Source organism: Lemur catta, chromosome 9 (assembly GCF_020740605.2).
Source record: "Lemur catta isolate mLemCat1 chromosome 9, mLemCat1.pri, whole genome shotgun sequence".
Lineage (NCBI taxonomy): Eukaryota > Metazoa > Chordata > Mammalia > Primates > Lemuridae > Lemur > Lemur catta.
Window position 1 is genome coordinate 101441142 of NC_059136.1, and position 18232 is coordinate 101459373.

At 40.5% G+C, this 18232-nt stretch overlaps 1 protein-coding gene across 3 annotated transcripts in view; it reads left to right on the top strand.

Annotated features, from left to right (window-relative positions):
- Positions 1-18232, top strand: part of PRKDC (protein kinase, DNA-activated, catalytic subunit) — a 170844-nt gene that overhangs the window by 1134 nt on the left and 151478 nt on the right. For 2 of the 3 annotated variants that reach the window (XM_045560693.1, XM_045560695.1), the window contains exons 2-10: positions 528-604; positions 707-799; positions 1474-1548; positions 2289-2397; positions 2845-2957; positions 3045-3144; positions 10020-10075; positions 10160-10190; positions 10686-10843. In XM_045560693.1, the coding sequence (XP_045416649.1) occupies positions 528-604; positions 707-799; positions 1474-1548; positions 2289-2397; positions 2845-2957; positions 3045-3144; positions 10020-10075; positions 10160-10190; positions 10686-10843 (812 nt within the window). The remainder of the gene's footprint in view (positions 1-527; positions 605-706; positions 800-1473; positions 1549-2288; positions 2398-2844; positions 2958-3044; positions 3145-10019; positions 10076-10159; positions 10191-10685; positions 10844-18232) is intronic. The other variant, XM_045560694.1, reaches the window with a different exon arrangement.

The following is an 18232-nucleotide window of genomic DNA, read 5'->3' on the forward strand; positions in this document are numbered from 1 at the left end:
TCTCTGCTGATGTGCCTTGCTTCTAGAATCTGTCTACTTTCCTTGGGTTATAGCCGCTTCCTCCATCTTCAAAGCCAAGGCCCCTCATGAGAGGTTTGGAATCTCCTGCTTTCCCATCTTCCCATCTCTCTGACTCTTCTTCCACCCCCTCCTTTTAAGGGCCCATGTGATTACATTGTATGCTTTGGATAATCCAGTATGATCTCTCCATTTTGAGGTCAGCTGACCGGCAACCTTAATTCCATCTGCAACCTTAATTTCCTTTTGCTATGTAAAGTTAACATATTCACAGGGGTTACATCAGGGATTAGGGCACAAGCGTCTTTGGGGGCCACTCTGCCAACCACATCTCTGTGGAACATCACCTAGAATTTTATGCTTTTCATATTTTAATGCAGCAGCCTTAAGGGTAATGTTTTCTCACTTAGAAGACTACCTTGAAAATCATGCACTTCTTTTAAGGGTGGTTTATGAAATTCATCTTGACACTCTATTAACTTGTTTTTTTGTTGTTGTTTGTTGTTCAGCATTACAGACTTCCTTAGTTTTTTCCAGAGATTTTGGTTTGCTTGTATTTGTTCAGAAATCACTCAGCATTGATGAAGTAAGTTGAAAATTTTCATCTTACTTTTCTTGTATATTCCTTTATGTTGGAGTGATTTATTTTTACCCATATTATTGACTATGTGTATCTCTTTTATTATAGTTTCGTGACTGTAGAGAAGAAATCCTAAAATTTTTATGTATTTTCTTAGAAAAAATTGGCCAGCAGATCGAGCCTTACTCTCTTGATATTAAGGTAAAGTGGAAAAAACACACCTCATGCTGTCTCAATTTTTAGTTTATCTTGTGGTATAGGGAACTTGGGTTTTTATTTTATTTATGCCTTTCTCATTGGGGAATTTTCTTATTTGTACTTGATTGTGTTAGAAATGAAGTGGGCTGTTCCTTTTTTTTTTTCTTTGAGACAGGGTCCCACCCTGTCACCCAGGCTGGAATGCTGTGGCGCAGTCATAGCTCACTACAGCCTCAAATTCCTGGGCTCAAGCTATCTTCCTACCTAAGCCTCCCTTCAAGTAGCTAGGATTACAGGTGCACACCACCACACCCAGCTAATTTTTAAATTTTTTTTATTTGTAGAGATGGGGTCTCACTCTGTTGCCCAGGCTAGTCTTGGAACTCCTGGCCTCCCACCTTGGCCTCCCAAAATGCTGGGATTACAGGCGTGACCCACCATGTTCAGTTCTGTTTTTTTGGTTCTTGTTGATATTCTTACCGTGGCATGTTGCATCATTGTTTTTAATAATGTTTAGTCTGTATATTTACATATTCTAATGTTATACTTTTAATAGATACTAAATTTTATTATGTCATATGTTGGTATTGCTTCTCTCAGATGTAGTTTTAGCTATAATTGAAACTTAGTTTTTATATCTTATTGATGATTTTGGTATGTCTCCTTTTAAAACCTAGAATACTTGTACCAGTGTTTACACAAAAGATAGAGCTGCTAAATGTAGAATTCCAGCCCTGGATCTTCTTATTAAGGTAATTTTATATTTCTAAGTCCACGTATTTTATATTAGAGCTATAATTTATAAAGCAGAAAATTGGAGTTTTGGGTGAGATTTTTGGGGGAGGTTAGGATCAAATCATATTGATATATGGGTAAGATAACACATTTTCCAACCATCACCTGACAATATCCTGGTATTTTGTTCTTAGACCCTTCTGGATGGTAAAAGAAGAATTTTGTGTTGTGAGGGGCATGAAGGGGGAAAATAACTAAGGCATTTGCTGCTCTTCCATTTATCACCCTTACTGCTTTTGGCAAAACCTAATGCTGTTAGGAATTGCCAAAAGATTACCTTGTTTCTGAGTTTTTTCCGGAAACCTCTGCAGTGGGAATGGGTCTGCATGTTGCATTTAAGTGGTCGTTGGGGCTCTCTGGCCCATGTCTCTGTCTCTTTTTGCATCTGTATTTTACAATTCCTTCAGGTCGTTGGTCCTTGGTCTTGAGTTCCTCTGGGAGAATGGTTCTAGTCATGTTATTAGTTTCTTGGGGAGGTAAAATTAGGTTGAGACCACCCTTCCTCTTGTGTTCTTCCACCACCCACTTCAACCCCTAACTTCCAAATAATCTGGACAGATATGAGTTTTGATAGGCCACGTATAAATCCCCAAGAGATACCTGATTCTGAAGTTTTGCTGTGTACAGGTTCACCGAGATACAGAAAGCCTTCTCTTTAGTTTTCTCTTTAGAAAATGCTATATTTGTATTCTTTTAGTTGCTTCAGACTTTGAGAAGTTCTACACTTATGGATGACTTTAAAATTGGAGAATTATTTACTAAATTTTATGGAGAACTTGCAGTGAAAACAAAAATACCAGATACAGGTGAGATGCATTTAAATGTTATTTTCCAGTATTTTAGCAAATTAACATGAACAAATTATTAGTGTAAGACTTAGGTTTCCTTTACCAAGGTCTTTATATGTTTTACAGACAGATGAATCCAAAAAAAAAAAAGCAAAAAGCTGAAAACAAACCAAAATGGAAACAAATGAAAACAATATGTTAAGACTTCTGTTTTTAAAAATGTTAATCTTTATGAAATGATTTCTTTCAATAGAAAACTCACAACACACGTCAAGTATAAGTAGTAGATTTACATAAAACTTACTGGGAAAGATTTTAGTATGCCATATTTTGTATTTTGTATGTCTTATTGTGAAATTACTTTTGAACTAAATATTCTCTCATTTTCTTATTCATACATTTTTATTTTTCTAACTTATTTAAATGTAGTTTTAGGCTTTCATTTGTTTAAAATTTATTTTTCAGTCTTAGAAAAAGTATATGAGCTCGTAGGAGTATTAGGAGAAGTTCATCCTAGTGAGATGATAAATAATTCAGAAAACCTGTTCCGGGCTTTTCTGGGTGAACTTAAGACTCAGGTATGATGAATTTTATAACATTCTGCTTCCATAGATTTGGTTGTATTTTTCTATTTTCATGATACCGTCTTAAAACTTTCCTTTTAGATGACGTCAGCAGTAAGAGAGCCCAAGCTACCTGTTGTGGCAGGATGTCTGAAGGGGTTGTCTTCACTTCTGTGCAACTTCACTAAGTCCATGGAAGAAGGTATTGTTTGGCTTCACCTGATTTTCTTTTGTTTTTTTTTTGTGAGACAGAGTCTCACTCTGTTGCCCGGGCTAGAGTGCCATGGCATTAGCCTAGCTCACAGCAACCTCAAACTCCTGGGCTCAAGCAATCCTTCTGCCTCAGCTTCCCGAGTAGCTGGGACTACAGGCATGTGCCACCATGCCTGGCTAATTTTTTCTCTATATATATTTAGCTGTCCAGATAATTTCTTTCTATTTTTAGTAGAGACGGGGTCTCGCTCTTGCTCAGGCTGGTCTCGAACTCCTGACCTCAAGTGATCCTCCCACCTCGGCCTCCAAGAGTGCTAGGATTACAGGTGTGAGCCACTGTGCCCGGCCACCTGATTTTCTTTCTCTATTCAAAAGCTATAAGTCTAACAAGAATGGCTTGTTTATTTTTTTGAACTTTTAAGCCAATTGTGAATTTACATGCAATAGTGAGACGTAATCCAGAGAGACGCGTACGCCCTCTCCAGTTTCCTCTGCTGATGGCGTCTTTCACTAAGCACAGGAGCACAGCCGGACCGTCCACTAACCTTCATCAGAACTTACCACTTTTATGTGCATCTGTTTGTGTGTGTGTATTTACTTCTGTGCAAGTCTCTCACAGCTGTAGGTTTGTGTATGTGCTGCTACAGTTAAGTTACTGAACAGATTCATCACCACAAGTGTCTGTTGTGCTACCCTTTTATATCTATAATTACAACAGTTATATACCACAGTTATATGACCCCCTGCCCCGGTCCCCTAATCCGTCTCCGTCTGTAGTTTTGTCATTTCAAGAATGTTATACAAATGGCCTCGTAGTGTGTAACTTTTTGTATCTGGCTTATTTAACTTAGCATAATGTCTTTCAGGTTCATCCATGTTGCAACATGTGTCAGGATTTTCTTCTCCTTTTTTTTTTTTTTTTTGAGACAAGGTCTTGCCCTGTCACCTGGGCTAGAGTGCAGTGGTGTCATCATAGCTCACTGCAACCTCAAACTCCCGGGCTCAAGTGCTCCTTCTACCTCAGCCTCCCAAGTAACTGAGCCTACAGGTGCATGCCACCACGCCTGGCTAATTTTTCTACTTTTTTGTAGAGATGAGGTCACACTCTTGCTCAGGCTGGTCTTGAACTCCTGGCCTCAAGCAATCCTCCCAGTTAGCCTCCCAAAGTGCTAGGATTTCAGGTGTGAGTCACCGCACCTGCCCTGAATTTTCTTGCCTTGTAAGGATGAATAATATTCCATTACATTTATGTACCATATTTTCCTTATATATTCATCTGTTGATGGACATTTTGTTTGATTCCAGTTTTTGGCTACTATTAATAGTATTACTATGATCTTTGATGTACAAATATCTGTTGGAAGTCCCTGTTTTCAGTTGTTTTGTGTATATGCATGCCCAGAATTGTGATGGTTGGACTATATGGTAACTTTTTTTATTTTTTTGAGGAATTGTCATACTGTTTTCCACAGTGGCTGCAACATTTTGTGTTCCCACCAGGAGTGCACAAGGTTCCAGTTTGCCCACATCCTGCCATCACTTATTTTCTGTTTTTATGATAATAGCCAGTCCTAATGGATATGAAATGGTATCTCACTGTGGTTTTGATTTGCATTTCTCTGATGATTAGTGATGTTGAGCATCTTTTCATGTGCTTATTGGCCTTTTATTTATTTTTTTTTGAGAAATGAGATCTTTTGCCCATTTTTTAGGTTAAATAGGTTGTTTGTTTTGTCGTAGGAGTTCGTATATTCTAGATATCAAATATATGATTTGCAAATATTTTCTCTAAATTTGTAAGTTGCCTTTTTCTCTGTTGATTGTGTCCTTTTATGTACAAAAATTCTTTATTTTGCTAAAGTTCAGTTTCTTTTTTTTTCTATTTTTTGTTTGAGAGATGAAGTCTTGTTGTGTTGCCCAGGCTGGAGTGCAGTGGCTGTTCACAGACAAAATCATAACACACTGCAGCCTTGAATTCCGGGCCTCAAGTGATCCTCCTACCTAAGCCTCTCAAAGTGCTGGGATTAGAGGCATGAACCACTGTGTCCAGGCTCATTTTAAAATAAGTTTGTGTCTTAAAAAAAAAACCATTCTTGGGTTTTTTGGTAAGCATTGCATTAAACCTGTACATTAATTGAGGGAGATTGACATCTTTACTATGTTGAGTTTTCCAATCCATGAATATGGTATATCTTTCCATTTATTTAGATTTTCTTTCATGTCTTTCATCAGCATTTTGTAATTTTTAAGATGCAGAGCTTTGCCTATTGGTTTAACATTCATAGGTATCAACAGTGTTCTCCTATAGTAACTAAAAATTAAAGATTTAGAAGATAATGTAGCAGACACCATTATAAGCATTGTGAAATTCATTTCCTTTTGAAAGGCAAATAAGGTTTTTAACCTTAACAAATTCTTTAAAAAAAGGTGTTTGCTCTTCCTTAACCACTTTGTATTCAAGTTATTGCTAAATTTTTGTACCTCTTCTGTTTTTTTCATATATTTGGTTGAAACTTATAAAATTGCTGATATCTAATGGTTTTTGACCTGCAAAAACAGCAATTTCATGTTTCAACATAATATAGAAACCTTTTGTTATTGCTTCTTACCAATAATATTGGAGCAGCCCTGTGTGATTTCCCTTCCTTTGTCTTTTCTCTTTTCTCTCGTATACCTTGTTACTCCCATTCTGTCAGGTTCTCCTCAAAGAATACCCCTTTTATGAAGCATTTATGTTTCCCCTCAGCTGAGCCACTTCCTCTGGCTTCTGTCCTGCTGCCTGTCACAGCATTTACTGTGTCATATTGTAAATTTGCCAGGTTATGTGTTTGCGTCTGTCCTTGACCTTGCTGGCAGGTAATTTGCTTATTTATGTGTGTACTTGGCTTATAAATTGGCACTTGGTGAACATATATGTCATAGTTTAAGGAAAATAATAGTACTTTGTGCTCATTTACCATGTGTTAAGGAGTATTCCAGACACGTTGCAAGGAAAGTTCCTGTAATAACTCTATAAGAGAGGTAATAATATCTCTGTTTTATGGATTAGAAAACTGCAGCTAAGATGAGTAACTTGCCCACAGTCACACGGTTGACTAGTGTGGTAGGCAGAAGAATGGTCCCACAGATGTCCCCATCCTAGTCCTCATGACCTGTTATGCTACCTGGAAAAGGATATTAGGCTTGCTAATGCTGCCCTTACGATAAAGAGGTAGCCCTGGATTACGCCCAGGGCCCAGTGTGATCACAGTGCTTCTTACATGTGCAAGAAAGGCACAAGAGGCGGTCGGAGAGGTGGTGTGGAAGAGTTATGAGCCAAGGAATAGGGGCACCTCTAGGAGCTGGAAGAGGGAGAAAACGATCCTCCCGGGAGCCTCCAGAAAGGAATGCAGCCCTGCTGATGCCTTGATTGTAGCTTTGTAAGAACCATTTCAGATTTTTTTACCTCCATAACCTCAGGTTATAAATTTGTTGCTTAAAACAGCAATTAAGTTTCTGGTAATTTGTTATAGCAACAGTAGGAAACTAATATGCCTAATTGGTCTGAGACTAAAATTTCGACTTTTTCTGTCATGCCATGATCATGTGACTTTAAGCACTAAATACTAATAATTCATTTCTATACTATGTATTTTCTGGGTGTTTTCTATCGAAAGAGTGAAACTCCGATCAAAATAACCAAGTGCCTACCACCCCTAGCTCAGTCTGGTGGAGGAGACGGAAAGTAAACAAGTAACCAGCTTTGTTGATGTCAGGTTCACTGGTGCCTGCAGGTGGGGCGAAGGGAGGGGAGGGAGCACATAGTCCGCTGGCTCCTTCTGAGATGCAGCAAAGACGCTGTGGCCTGAGGGATGGGAAGCGGAGACGAGCTGGAGCCAAGTGTGGAGAGACTGGGGAGGAGGGGAAGAGCCGTCCTTCCAGGGAGGGTTGCTGGCCAGCTCCCAGCCTCCTGCTCTGCCAGGCCAGCACTCAGTGATCTGAGGGGCCAAGAAAGCTGGTATGGCCACAGTTTAGAGGCATGCAGGGTGGGCTGGGGTGAGATAGGAAGGTTGCAGGGTTGGTGTGTGAGGGGCTTCTGAGCTGGGCTCTCATCCCAGACTGGGGTAGAAGGCTGTGGCTTTTCAAGAAGCAGCAGCTGTGAGCCCATAGGTGTTTTACAAGGCTCCTCCTGACTGCTGCCAGATGTGGGACTTGAGTTAGTGTGGGATTGAGAGACTCTGCTCCTGAGTGTGGGAGTGAGGCACCGAGGGCCGGCGCTAGTGATCAAGCCAGGTGGGATTCAGGAGGACTGGTTTCAGGTGGAAACCTAGTCTTTTGTGTTGGACATGTTTAACTTATGGAGCATCCAGACTTAGATGTCAAGTGTGCAGTTGTGCATGTAAGACTGGACCTTGCAGAAGTCAGACCTCGAGCTGCCCATTTGGCAGTCTTCAGCATTAGGTACTTGCTAAGCTCCGAGTGTGAGCAAGGTAAGCCGGAGCCAGGTGTGGAGAGACTAGGCAGAGGGTCTTGGTGGTGATGCAGGCTGCCTCCCTCCCAGTGGGGTCTGATGAAGAGGGGCAAGACGGGAAGTGGGTCCAGTTGAGCATCGAAGGAGAAGCTGAACTTATAGAACAAAGAAGAGGCAGATGAAAGGGAGGAAGTGAAGCCATTTAGAAAACCCTTTAGAGAAATCTTAACAACAGAAGAGAGCAAAGAAATGAGGTGTAGCCGATAGAGGATATGGGGATAAGAGAGGTTTTTAAAAAATAGATGCAAGAATTTTTGCACCAGTGTTCCTAGCAGCATACTCACAATAAGCTACAAGGTGAAAGCAACCCAAGTGTCCATCGATGGATGAATGGATAAACAGATGTACATATACATAGTGGAATATTACTCAGACTTAAAAAGGAAGAAACTTCTGACACATGCTGCCACATGGAGGAACTTTGAAGACACCCTGCCCAGTGGAGTGAGCCAGTCACAAAAAGGCAAATGCTGTATGATCCCACTTCTGTGATGGACTCAGGGTCGTCAGATCCAGAGAGCCAGAAAGCAGAGTGGTGGCCAGGGGCTGGGCGGGGTGGAAGGTTCAGTGTGATAGGACAGCCTTTCTGTTGAGGGTGAAAACATTTTGGATATGGACGGTGGCGATGGTTACACAACAACCTGCATGTATTTAATGCCACTGATTTGTCACTGTACCCATTATTTAAATGATAAAAATTATGTATATTTTACCACTTTGAAAAAAATAGATCTAAGACCATCCTTGTACAGGGAGTCGTCCACCAGAGCGAGGGCTGCAGGAGAGGGGACCTGGGCAACAGAGCTGGGGAGAAGCCACTGTGGTTCTTCCCTCTCCTGGCCATGGCAGCTCAGGCCTCACTCTGAGCTCACCAAGTCCACATGTCCCAGACCCCTGTGCCAGGTGCTCTTGTGATTGCACACTTCTGTTTACATAGTTACTTTCTATTTCTTTAAAAATTTTCTTTTTTTTAGAGACAGAGTCTCACTGTGCTGCCCAGGCTTGAGTGCAGTGGCGTCATCATAGCTCACTTCAGCCTTGAACTCGTTGGCTCAGGTGATCCTCCCACCTCAGCCTCCGAGTAGCTGGGACCACAAGCACGCACCACCATACCCGGATAATTTTTTTTCCTTATTTTTTGTAGAGATGGGGGCCTTGCCATATTGCCCAGGCTGGTCTCAAACTCCTGACCTCAAGGGATCCTCTCACCTTGGACTTCCAAAGTACTGGGATCATAGTGTGAGCCACTGTGCCTGGCCTCTGATTGCAGGACCATTTCCCCCAAAATCCCAGTTCAAATGCTAAAGCCCTTCTTAAATACTCACAGCCAGAAAACAGAAGAAATTTCTTCTTCTCTTGAATTCCAAAGGAGATTTTTGTATATTTCTTCTATGACATCATCTTTGAAACACAGTGATGTTTCTTTGCTTTAGGGCCTCTCTGACCACATTCTCCCTCCAGTTCCTATCACATAATCTTCTAGGCTCTGTCTCAAATACCTCAGTCCTTGTGATCAAAGCAAACAGTTCTTGAGCCTCTAGTGTTTGCAGGTCACTGTAACAAGGGCAGAGAAATTAGTGATGAGTGAAGTATGACTTCTGTACAGCTGCAATGAATACTCTGGTGGGAGACAGTTACACAAATACTTGTGGATGGGTGCATTGACTCACACCTGTAATTCCAGCTACTTGAGAGGCTGAGGTGGGAGGATTGCTTGAGGTCAGGAGTTCGAGACCAGCCATGGTGATATAGCTAGACTGCATCTCAAATAACTGTGATGTCCATGCAGGCTAGGATCAGAGCCTCATGTTTTAGATGTGTTCCTGTTTTATCATCCCTTTTAGATAATAAATTTACTAATGTCAAATATCGTATTTTACTTCTAATTTGTAATTCATAATAACTTTGCATATACTATGTGTTGAATCAATGCCTGGGAGTATTGGGGTAAAAATAATATGTTTGGCCTTGAAAAAGTTATTTAATCTCCCAAACAACCCTAAATTAAAGTATATACTGTCCCTTTTGGAAATAAGAAAATTGATATTCTGAGAGGTTATCTAACAAAGCTTATTAAAAATGATGTTAGAATTTAAACCCATGTCTTTGTTCTTCCGGATCTTCTCCATATAAATACTTTACCTCAGTAATAACTGCAGCGATAATCACTTGCAACTCTCTAGCTGGATCAAATGATAGAAGATGTTCCTCCTGAATTCACAAGAGACTGTTGGGGCTAATGGAGATGTCAGGCTGTCTGAAGTGTAGCTGAAGGTTGTACAGGTGTTGGTAAAGTGTGGCAGGTGATAACTGTTGTTACAATGTGTAGCAGAGGCTTCTTTCTCTTTGTCCAGATCCCCAGACTTCAAGAGAGATTTTTGATTTTGCACTAAAGGCAATTCGTCCTCAGGTAAGATTAATATCACTCTAAATCTTTTACAGTTTTGAAACTTGTGATTTCCAAACATTGACAATGGATTTTTTTCTAAAACAGATTGATCTGAAGAGGTATGCTGTGCCCTCAGGTAAGATTCTGTGTTTAATGAGGTGTAGTATTTTGGATTACTGGATTAGCATTTCAAGTAAGCTTTTGCAAACTCTGAGTGAAAGTAAACGTGGTGACATCTCTGATGTTGCACACACAGTTATTTACAGAGACGCTTTTGGGGACTTAGTAAGCTCTGGTTGAGATGGTCATACTCTGTTTACGTGATTTAAAAAAATTTTTGTTTTAGGGCATCTTTCAGGGGATCCAAGCTGTCCAGTTCTGACTTTGCCTAAATAAATCCTCATCCCACCTCTGACTGTTGTTTTGAGATTTGTTGGGCAAAGTGTGGGCCTGTTGATGGTATTGGAGGCTGGGAGTGGTAGAGAGCAGATCAGGGTCTCGGGCTGTTGTAGTGTCACGTCCTACTCTTCGCACACACGGTTTTCACTTCAGCATGTACCTGCGGCCTTCTTGAGTCTCTGTTCTGGTTTGTGCTGTCTTATTTGAAACATAATGGTTCTTGCCTTTGCAGCTGGCTTGCGCTTACTCGCCCTGCATGCATCTCAGTTCAGCACCTGCCTTCTGGACAACTACATCTCTTTATTTGAAGTATTGTCAAGATGGTGTGGCCACACAAATGTAGAACTGAAAAAAGCTGCACATTCAGCCCTGGAATCCTTTCTGAAACAGGTACAACAAATTCAACTTTCATTTAAAAGTATTTTTTCTACACAAAGGATTAAATTCCAATCTTATACATACACATTTGAAAAACAAATGCAAGTCAGCCCATCAGCTTCCATAGTAAATTAAGACAGAAAGCTGCTGTTGGTCACCCAGCCCCGTGGGAGGCAGCTGCACTGAAGGGGCGCATGGGAGATCCCAGGTTTGACTAGGGCCTCAGAGCCGAGACTGAGGCGGGTCCAGTGGGGGAAGACGTGCAGGTGAGCAGGTGGCGGGCAGGGCTGGGCGGCCAGGGCTCCTGCGAGCACAAGGGTGGGTGGTGCTGGGGTTGGGGAGGAGTCCTGTCTCCGAGAGGCGAGGGCCAGCTGTCCAGAGTCGGATCACCTCAAGAGTGAGGGAGTCCCCTTGCCCCTCGTGCTTTCTGTAGGTAGGGTGTGGGCTGCAGAACTTGAGCCTGCAGGTCTGGCGGCACATCTTGGCTGGCCAGGGAGAAAGTGCCTGTGGTCCTGGGTGCTGGTCTCGAGGATGTCCCGAGCTCCAGAAGTGTCTGGGAGGCCTGTGGTTCAGGCTAGTCACCAGGGAACCAGGCTGCCTAGGTTGGCTCTAATGGAAAACACTGGCGATTTACAACAAAAGCTTTGTTTGGAACAGGTAATAAGTGGATACGTGGTAGTTAAATTCATAGTCTAGTCCGCAAAAACCTGTGTGAACTGTGTTGTGGATAGTATTGGCCTGAGATTCATAGCCTGGGTGTGCGGGAGGGAGAGGAGGAAGCACTGCCATCCTTTTGCTGGGTCTGGGCTCAGCTCCATCAAAAACTGGACTAGACAGGCAGTGTCTTTGGCATCTGCCTCTTGCTTCTGTCCCTTTCACCTTCCTACTGTCTCCTGCTGTCCTCAGCCTTCCTATCAGGCTTGTCGTCTCCCTCAAGTTGTTCCCTCAAGTTGATGTGACCCAGAGCCCCTACCCTAAGTCACACTGTTACCATTGGGTGTGGCCAGCCTCTCCTCCACCCCCCAAAATCATCCAGTGATTTGTTAGCTTATCCAGTGTGACCTGAGGCCCCTGGGCAAGGAGAGGCACCCCTACCAGGCAGGACATTCCAGATCACCTCCTAGAAGCCAAGGCGAAGGCCAGACCTCTTTCTGGGCAAGGTTAAATTCTTTACTACACAATCTGGGTATTGTCAGTTTTATCTTTGCATTTGTTCAGAGTGTCAGAAAGAAAGGGCCTATGTATGACTTTTTTTTGTTGTTGTTGTTTTTTTAACCAAGGTGCTCTTTGCTTTATGCTGTCGTTAGACAGGAACTTCCTGCTATATTTATTGTAAGGTTTTTATTGTTTATAGTGCCTCCATGATGAAGGCCACTGGCAGGAATTTTTTACCTCTCATTATTAGGAAAAACTGAATTTTTTTTTCATACCGATATTGGGGCACTTAAAATCATCCCTTTATTGTAGCTACTGAGAAGTTCAGAGTCTAGCAATTATATGTGCATTAGTTTAAAAATCAGTTTTGTTAAAATACATTACATATACTAATATGCGTGTATGTTAAGTTTACAGTTCAATTAGACAAATATATACACCTGTATAATCACCATGTTCAAGACATAGAACATCTCTGTCACCGCAGAGAGTCTCCTCAAGCCTCTGTGTTATATCCCTGCGCCAGCTCCAGGGAACCAGTGTTTTTTATCATAGGGAATTAGTGTTGCCTTATTTAGAATTTTATATGAATTTTACAGTATCTGTTCTTTGATGGCCAATTTGTTTTGCTCTACTAATGGATCTGGGTGTTTTTCATGCTATAGCATATATAAGTAGCGCATTCATTTTTATTGCTGCATAGTACTCCATGGTATGGCTGTACCATGTTTGTTTATGGACATTTGGTTGTTTCTGGTTTGGGCTATTATAAATAAAACAACCAAGAACATTCTTGCCCAAGTATTTTTGTGGACATAATGTTTCTATTTCTCTACAGTAAAAACCTAGAAGTGGAATTGCTGGGTCACATGCTAGGGATACGTTAAACTTTTTAATAAACTATTAAACTCTTTTCTGAAGTGGTGGCACTATTTCACATTCCCACCAGCAACTCACGAGAGTTCTTGTTACCGCACATCCTTATCAACAGTTGGTATTCTCCTTCTTTTTCATTCTGGCCATTCTAGTGGGCATATAATGTTATATGGTTTCCATCGGCATATCTGTGGTGACTGTTGTTGCTCGCTTTTGCCTACAGTTATTAGTCATTCTTATATCTTGTTTTATGAAATATTTGTTTATATATTTTACTCCTTTTGAAATATGTCTTCCCATGAATTATAGGAGTTTCTGGATACAAGTCTTTCTCTAAAAATAATACAAATAGTTTTTCTTCTGTGCCTTGCCTTTTCATTTTCTTAGCATTTTTCAAAGAGCAGAAGTTTAAAATTTTGATGAAATCCAATTTATCAGTTTTTTGTTTGTTTTTTTTTTTTTTTGCTTCTTGCTTTTTCTTTTCTTTTTTAATTATTTCAGCATATTGTGGCGGTATAAAAGTTTAAGTTACTTATATTGCCTTTGCCCCCCCACCCCCACCCCCCAGTCAGAGCTTGAAACGTGTCCATCCCCTAGACAGTGTGCATCGCATTCATTATGTATGTATACAACCGTCCCCTCCCCCACCCACATCTGCCCCACACCCGATCAGTGTTATTCCTGAATGTGCTCTTAGGTGATGATCAGTGAAACCAATTTGATGGTGAGTACATGTGGTGCTTATTTTTCCATTCTTGGGATACTTCACTTAGTAGAATGGGTTCCAACTCTATCCAGGAAAATACAAGAGGTGCTATATCACCATTGCTTCTTATAGCTGAGTAGTACTCCATGGTATACATATACCACATTTTATTAATCCACTCATGTATTGATGGGCACTTGGGTTGTTTCCACGTCTTTGCAGTTGTGAATTGTGCTGCTATAAACATTCTAGTGCAGATGTCTTTTTTATAGAATGTCTTTTGTTCTTTTGGGTAGATGCCCAGTAATGGGATTGCTGGATCAAATGGTAGGTCTACTTGTATGTGTTTGAGTTCTCTCCATATTGCTTTCCACAGAGGTTGCACTAGTTTGCAGTCCCACCAGCAGTGTATAAGTGTTCCTGTCTCTCCACATCCATGCCAACATTTGTTATTATGGGACTTTTTGATAAAGGCCATTCTCACTGTAGTTAAGTGATATCTCATTGTGGTTTTAATTTGCATTTCCCTGATGATTAGAGATGTTGAGCATTTTTTCATATGTTTGTTGGCCATTCTTCTGTCTTCTTTTGAAAAATTTCTGTTCATGTCCTTTGCCCACTTTTTCATAGGGTTGTTTGAGTTTTTCTTGCTGATTTTCCTTAGTTCTAAATAGATTCTAGTTATCAGTCCTTTATCAGATGTGTAGCATGTGAAAATTTTTTCCCATTCTGTAGGTTGTCTATTTACTCTCCTGACAGTTTCTTTGGCTGTGCAGAAGCTTTTTAATTTAATCACGTCCCATTTATTTTTGTTGTTGTTGTGATTGCCTTTGGGGTCTTCTTCATAAATTCTTTGCCTAGGCCAATGTCTATAAGAGTCTTTCCCACATTTTCTTCTAGAATTCTAATAGTTTCACTCCTAAGGTTTAACTCTGTTATCCACCGTGACTTGATTTTTGTGAGAGGTGAAAGGTGTGGGTCCTGTTTCAGTCTTCTACATGTGGCTATCCAGTTTTCCCAGCACCATTTATTGAATAAGGATTCTTTTCCCCAGAGTATGTTTTTGTCTGATTTGTCAAAGATTAGATGGCTATATGAGGATGGCTTTACATCTGGATTCTCGATTCTATTCCACTGATTGTGTCCCTGTTCTTGTGCCAATACCAAGCAGTTTTAATAACCACAGCCTTGTAGTATAGTTTGAAGTCCGGTAAATTAATACCTTCCATTTTGTTCTTATTGCTTTAAATTGCTTTTGCTAAACGGGGTCTTCTCTGGTTCCATACAAAGCGTAAAATTATTTTTTCTGTATCTGTGAAAAATGATGTTGGTAATTTAATAGAGATTGCATTGAATCTGTAGATCACTTTGGGTTAGTATAGACATTTCAACAATATTGATTCTTCCAATCCATGAGCATGATATGGTTTTCCACCTGTTTACGTGCTCTGTAATTTCCTTCCTCAGTGTTTCATAGTTCTCCCTGTAGAGGTCTTTTACCTCCTTAGTTAGATGTATTCGTAGGTACTTTATTTTCTTTGTTGCTATTGTGAATGGTATTGAGTCTTTGATTTGGTTCTCAGTTTGACAGTTATTGGCATATATGAATGCCTCTGATTTGTGTGTATTGATTTTGCATCCTGAGACTCTACTGAATTAATTTATCAGTTCCAGGAGTCTCTTGGTTGAATCCTTGGGGTTTTCTAAATATAATATATCATCAGCAAAGAGTGAGAGTTTGATCTCTTCTGTCCCCATTTGGACACCCTTGATTCTGCTCTCTTGCCTGATTGCTCTCGCAAGGACTTCCAGCACTATGTTGAATAGCAGTGGGAACAGTGGGCAGCCTTGTCTGGTTCCAGTTCGAAGTGGGAAGGCTTTCAGTTTTTCCCCATTCAGTATGATGTTGGCTGTGGGTTTGTCATATCAGGCTTGTATCATTTTTAGGTAGGCCCCATCTATGCCTATTTTGTTAAGTGTTCTTATCATAAAAGGGTGTTGAATTTTGTCAAATGCTTTTTCTGTGTCTATCGAGAGGATCATATGGTCTTTGTTTTTGCTTCTGTTTATGTGGTGTATTACATTTATAGATTTGCGTATGTTGAACCATCCCTGCATCTCTGGGATAAAGCCCACTTGGTCGTGATGGATTATTTTCTTGATAAGCACCTGGATTCGATTTGCTAGGATTTTATTGAGAATTTTTGCATCTATATTCATGAGGGATGTTGGTCTGTAGTTTTCTATTTTTACTGCATCCTTTCCTGGTTTTGTTATTAGAGTTATGTTGGCTTCATAAAATGTGTTGCAACGAGAGGATTCCATCTTTCTTGATGTTGTGGAATAACTTTTGTAGGATAGGCACCAGTTCTTTGTAGGTGTCGTAAAATTTGGGTGTGACGCCATCTGGTCTTGGGCTTTTCTTTTTGGGGAGGTTTTTTATTGCTGTTTCCATTTCAGTTCTTGATATTGGTCTGTTCAGGAATTCTATTTCTTCCTGGTTGAGCCTAGGGAGGTTGTGTGTTTCTAAAAATTTGTTCATTTCCTCCACATTTTCCAATTTGTGTGCATAAAGGTTTTTGTAGAATTCATAGTTGATATCTTGTATCTCTGTGGCATCAGTTATAATTTCTCCTTTCATGTTCCTGATGGAGGTTATTAGAGATTTTTCTTTTCTGGTCTTAGTCAAGGCAAAGGCGTGTTGATTTTATCTTTTCAAAGAACCAACTTTTTTATTAATCTCCCGTATAGTTTTCCTGTTGTCCACTTCATTTAGTTCTGATTTGATCTTATTAATTTCACTCCTTCTTCTGGGTTTGGGGTCAGTCTGTTCTTCTTTCTCCAGCTCTTCGAGTCTATTCATTAGGTTGTCTATTTGTAAATTTTCTGTCTTTGATATAGGCATTTATGGGAATAAACTTTCCTCTCAGGACTGCTTTAGCTGTGTCCCACAGATTTTGATAACTTGTGTCTCCTTTGTCATTTAGTTCAAAGAATCTTTTGATTTCTGTCTTGATTTCCTCATTTATGAAATGATCATTAAGGAGAAGGTTGTTTAGCTTCCACGACTTTGAGTAGAAATGAGAATTTCTGTTAGGGTTGATTTCTACTTTTATTCCACTGTGGTCTGAGAAGATGCATGGTATAATTTCTATTTTTTTAAATTTTTTTCTTCCTTTTTTTTTTTTTTTTTTTTTTTTGAGACAGAGTGTCGCTTTGTTGCCGGGGCTAGAGTGAGTGCCGTGGCATCAGCCTAGCTCACAGCAACCTCAAACTCCTGGGCTTAAGCGATCCTACTGCCTCAGCCTCCCGAGTAGCTGGGACTACAGGCATGCGCCACCATGCCCAGCTAATTTTTTCTATACATATTTTTAGTTGTCCAGATAATTTCTTTCTATTTTTAGTAGAGACGGGGTCTCGCTCTTGCTCAGGCTGGTCTCCAACTCCTGACCTCGAGCGATCCGCCTGCCTCGGCCTCCCAGAGTGCTAGGATTACAGGCGTGAGCCACCGCGCCCGGCCAGTTTTTTTAAATTTTTTAAGACATGCTTTGTGTCCTAGGATATGGTGAATCTTAGAGAATGTCCCATGAGCTGATGAAAAGAACGTATATTCAGTGGAGTTTGGATAGAATGTCTTGTAAATGTCAGTCAGGCCCATTTGTTCTAGTGTTCTGTTTAAGTCCATTATTTTTTTGTTTATTTTCTGTTTGCAGGATCTGTCCTATGCTGTCAGCAGGGTGTTGAAGTCTCCGGCTATTAATGGTGTTGCTGTTTATCATTTGGTTTAGTTCAAGTAGGGTTTGCTTTATGAATCTGGGTGCACCTAAGTTGGGTGCACACATATTAAGTATAGTTATGTCTTCTTGTTGAACTGTATCCTTCACCATTATGTAGTGACCATCTTTGTCTCTCATTACTTTTGTTCATTTCAAAACTAAGTTATCTGAAATTAAAACCACCACACCAGCCTTCTTTTGGCTTCCGTTTGCTTGAAATATCGATTTCCATCCCTTTATTTTCAGTCTAAATGTATCTTTGTAGGTTAGATGAGTTTCCTGGAGACATCAGATATACTTGGCTTGTATTTTTTTTTATCCGTTGGGCCAGCCTATGTCTCTTGAGTGGGGAGTTCAAGCCATTCACATTTATTGAGAGAACTGATAGGTGGGGCAGATTTGTGTTCATCCTGTTGGGTAGAACTTCATTGCTTTGTTTTCTCTCTTGAGCCATTGTGGTATCTGGCCTTTGATCTTTAGCTTTTGAGTAGTTTTACATTTGTGTTTCTTCTGCTGGTCCATGTGCAACTCTGTTTTGAGTAGTTCTTTGAGGGCTGGTCTTGTCTTGGTGTATTCCCTCAGTCTTTATCTGAGAATGTCTTAATTTCTCCTTCATATACAAAACTTATCCTTGCTGGGTACAAGATTCTAGGCTGGGCATTATTCTGTTTCAAAAGAGTGAGGATGGGGCTCCTGTCTCTTCTTGCTTGTAAGGTTTCAGTTGAGAAATCTGGCGTTATTTGGATGGGCTTTCCTTTGTATGTTATTTGTTTCTTTCTCCTTACAGCTCGAAGAAGGGCTTCTTTAGTGAATATTTTGTTCAGTCTGATGACTGCATGATGTGGTATCTTCCTATTTGCAGTGAATCTCCCAGGGTTCCTTTGGGCT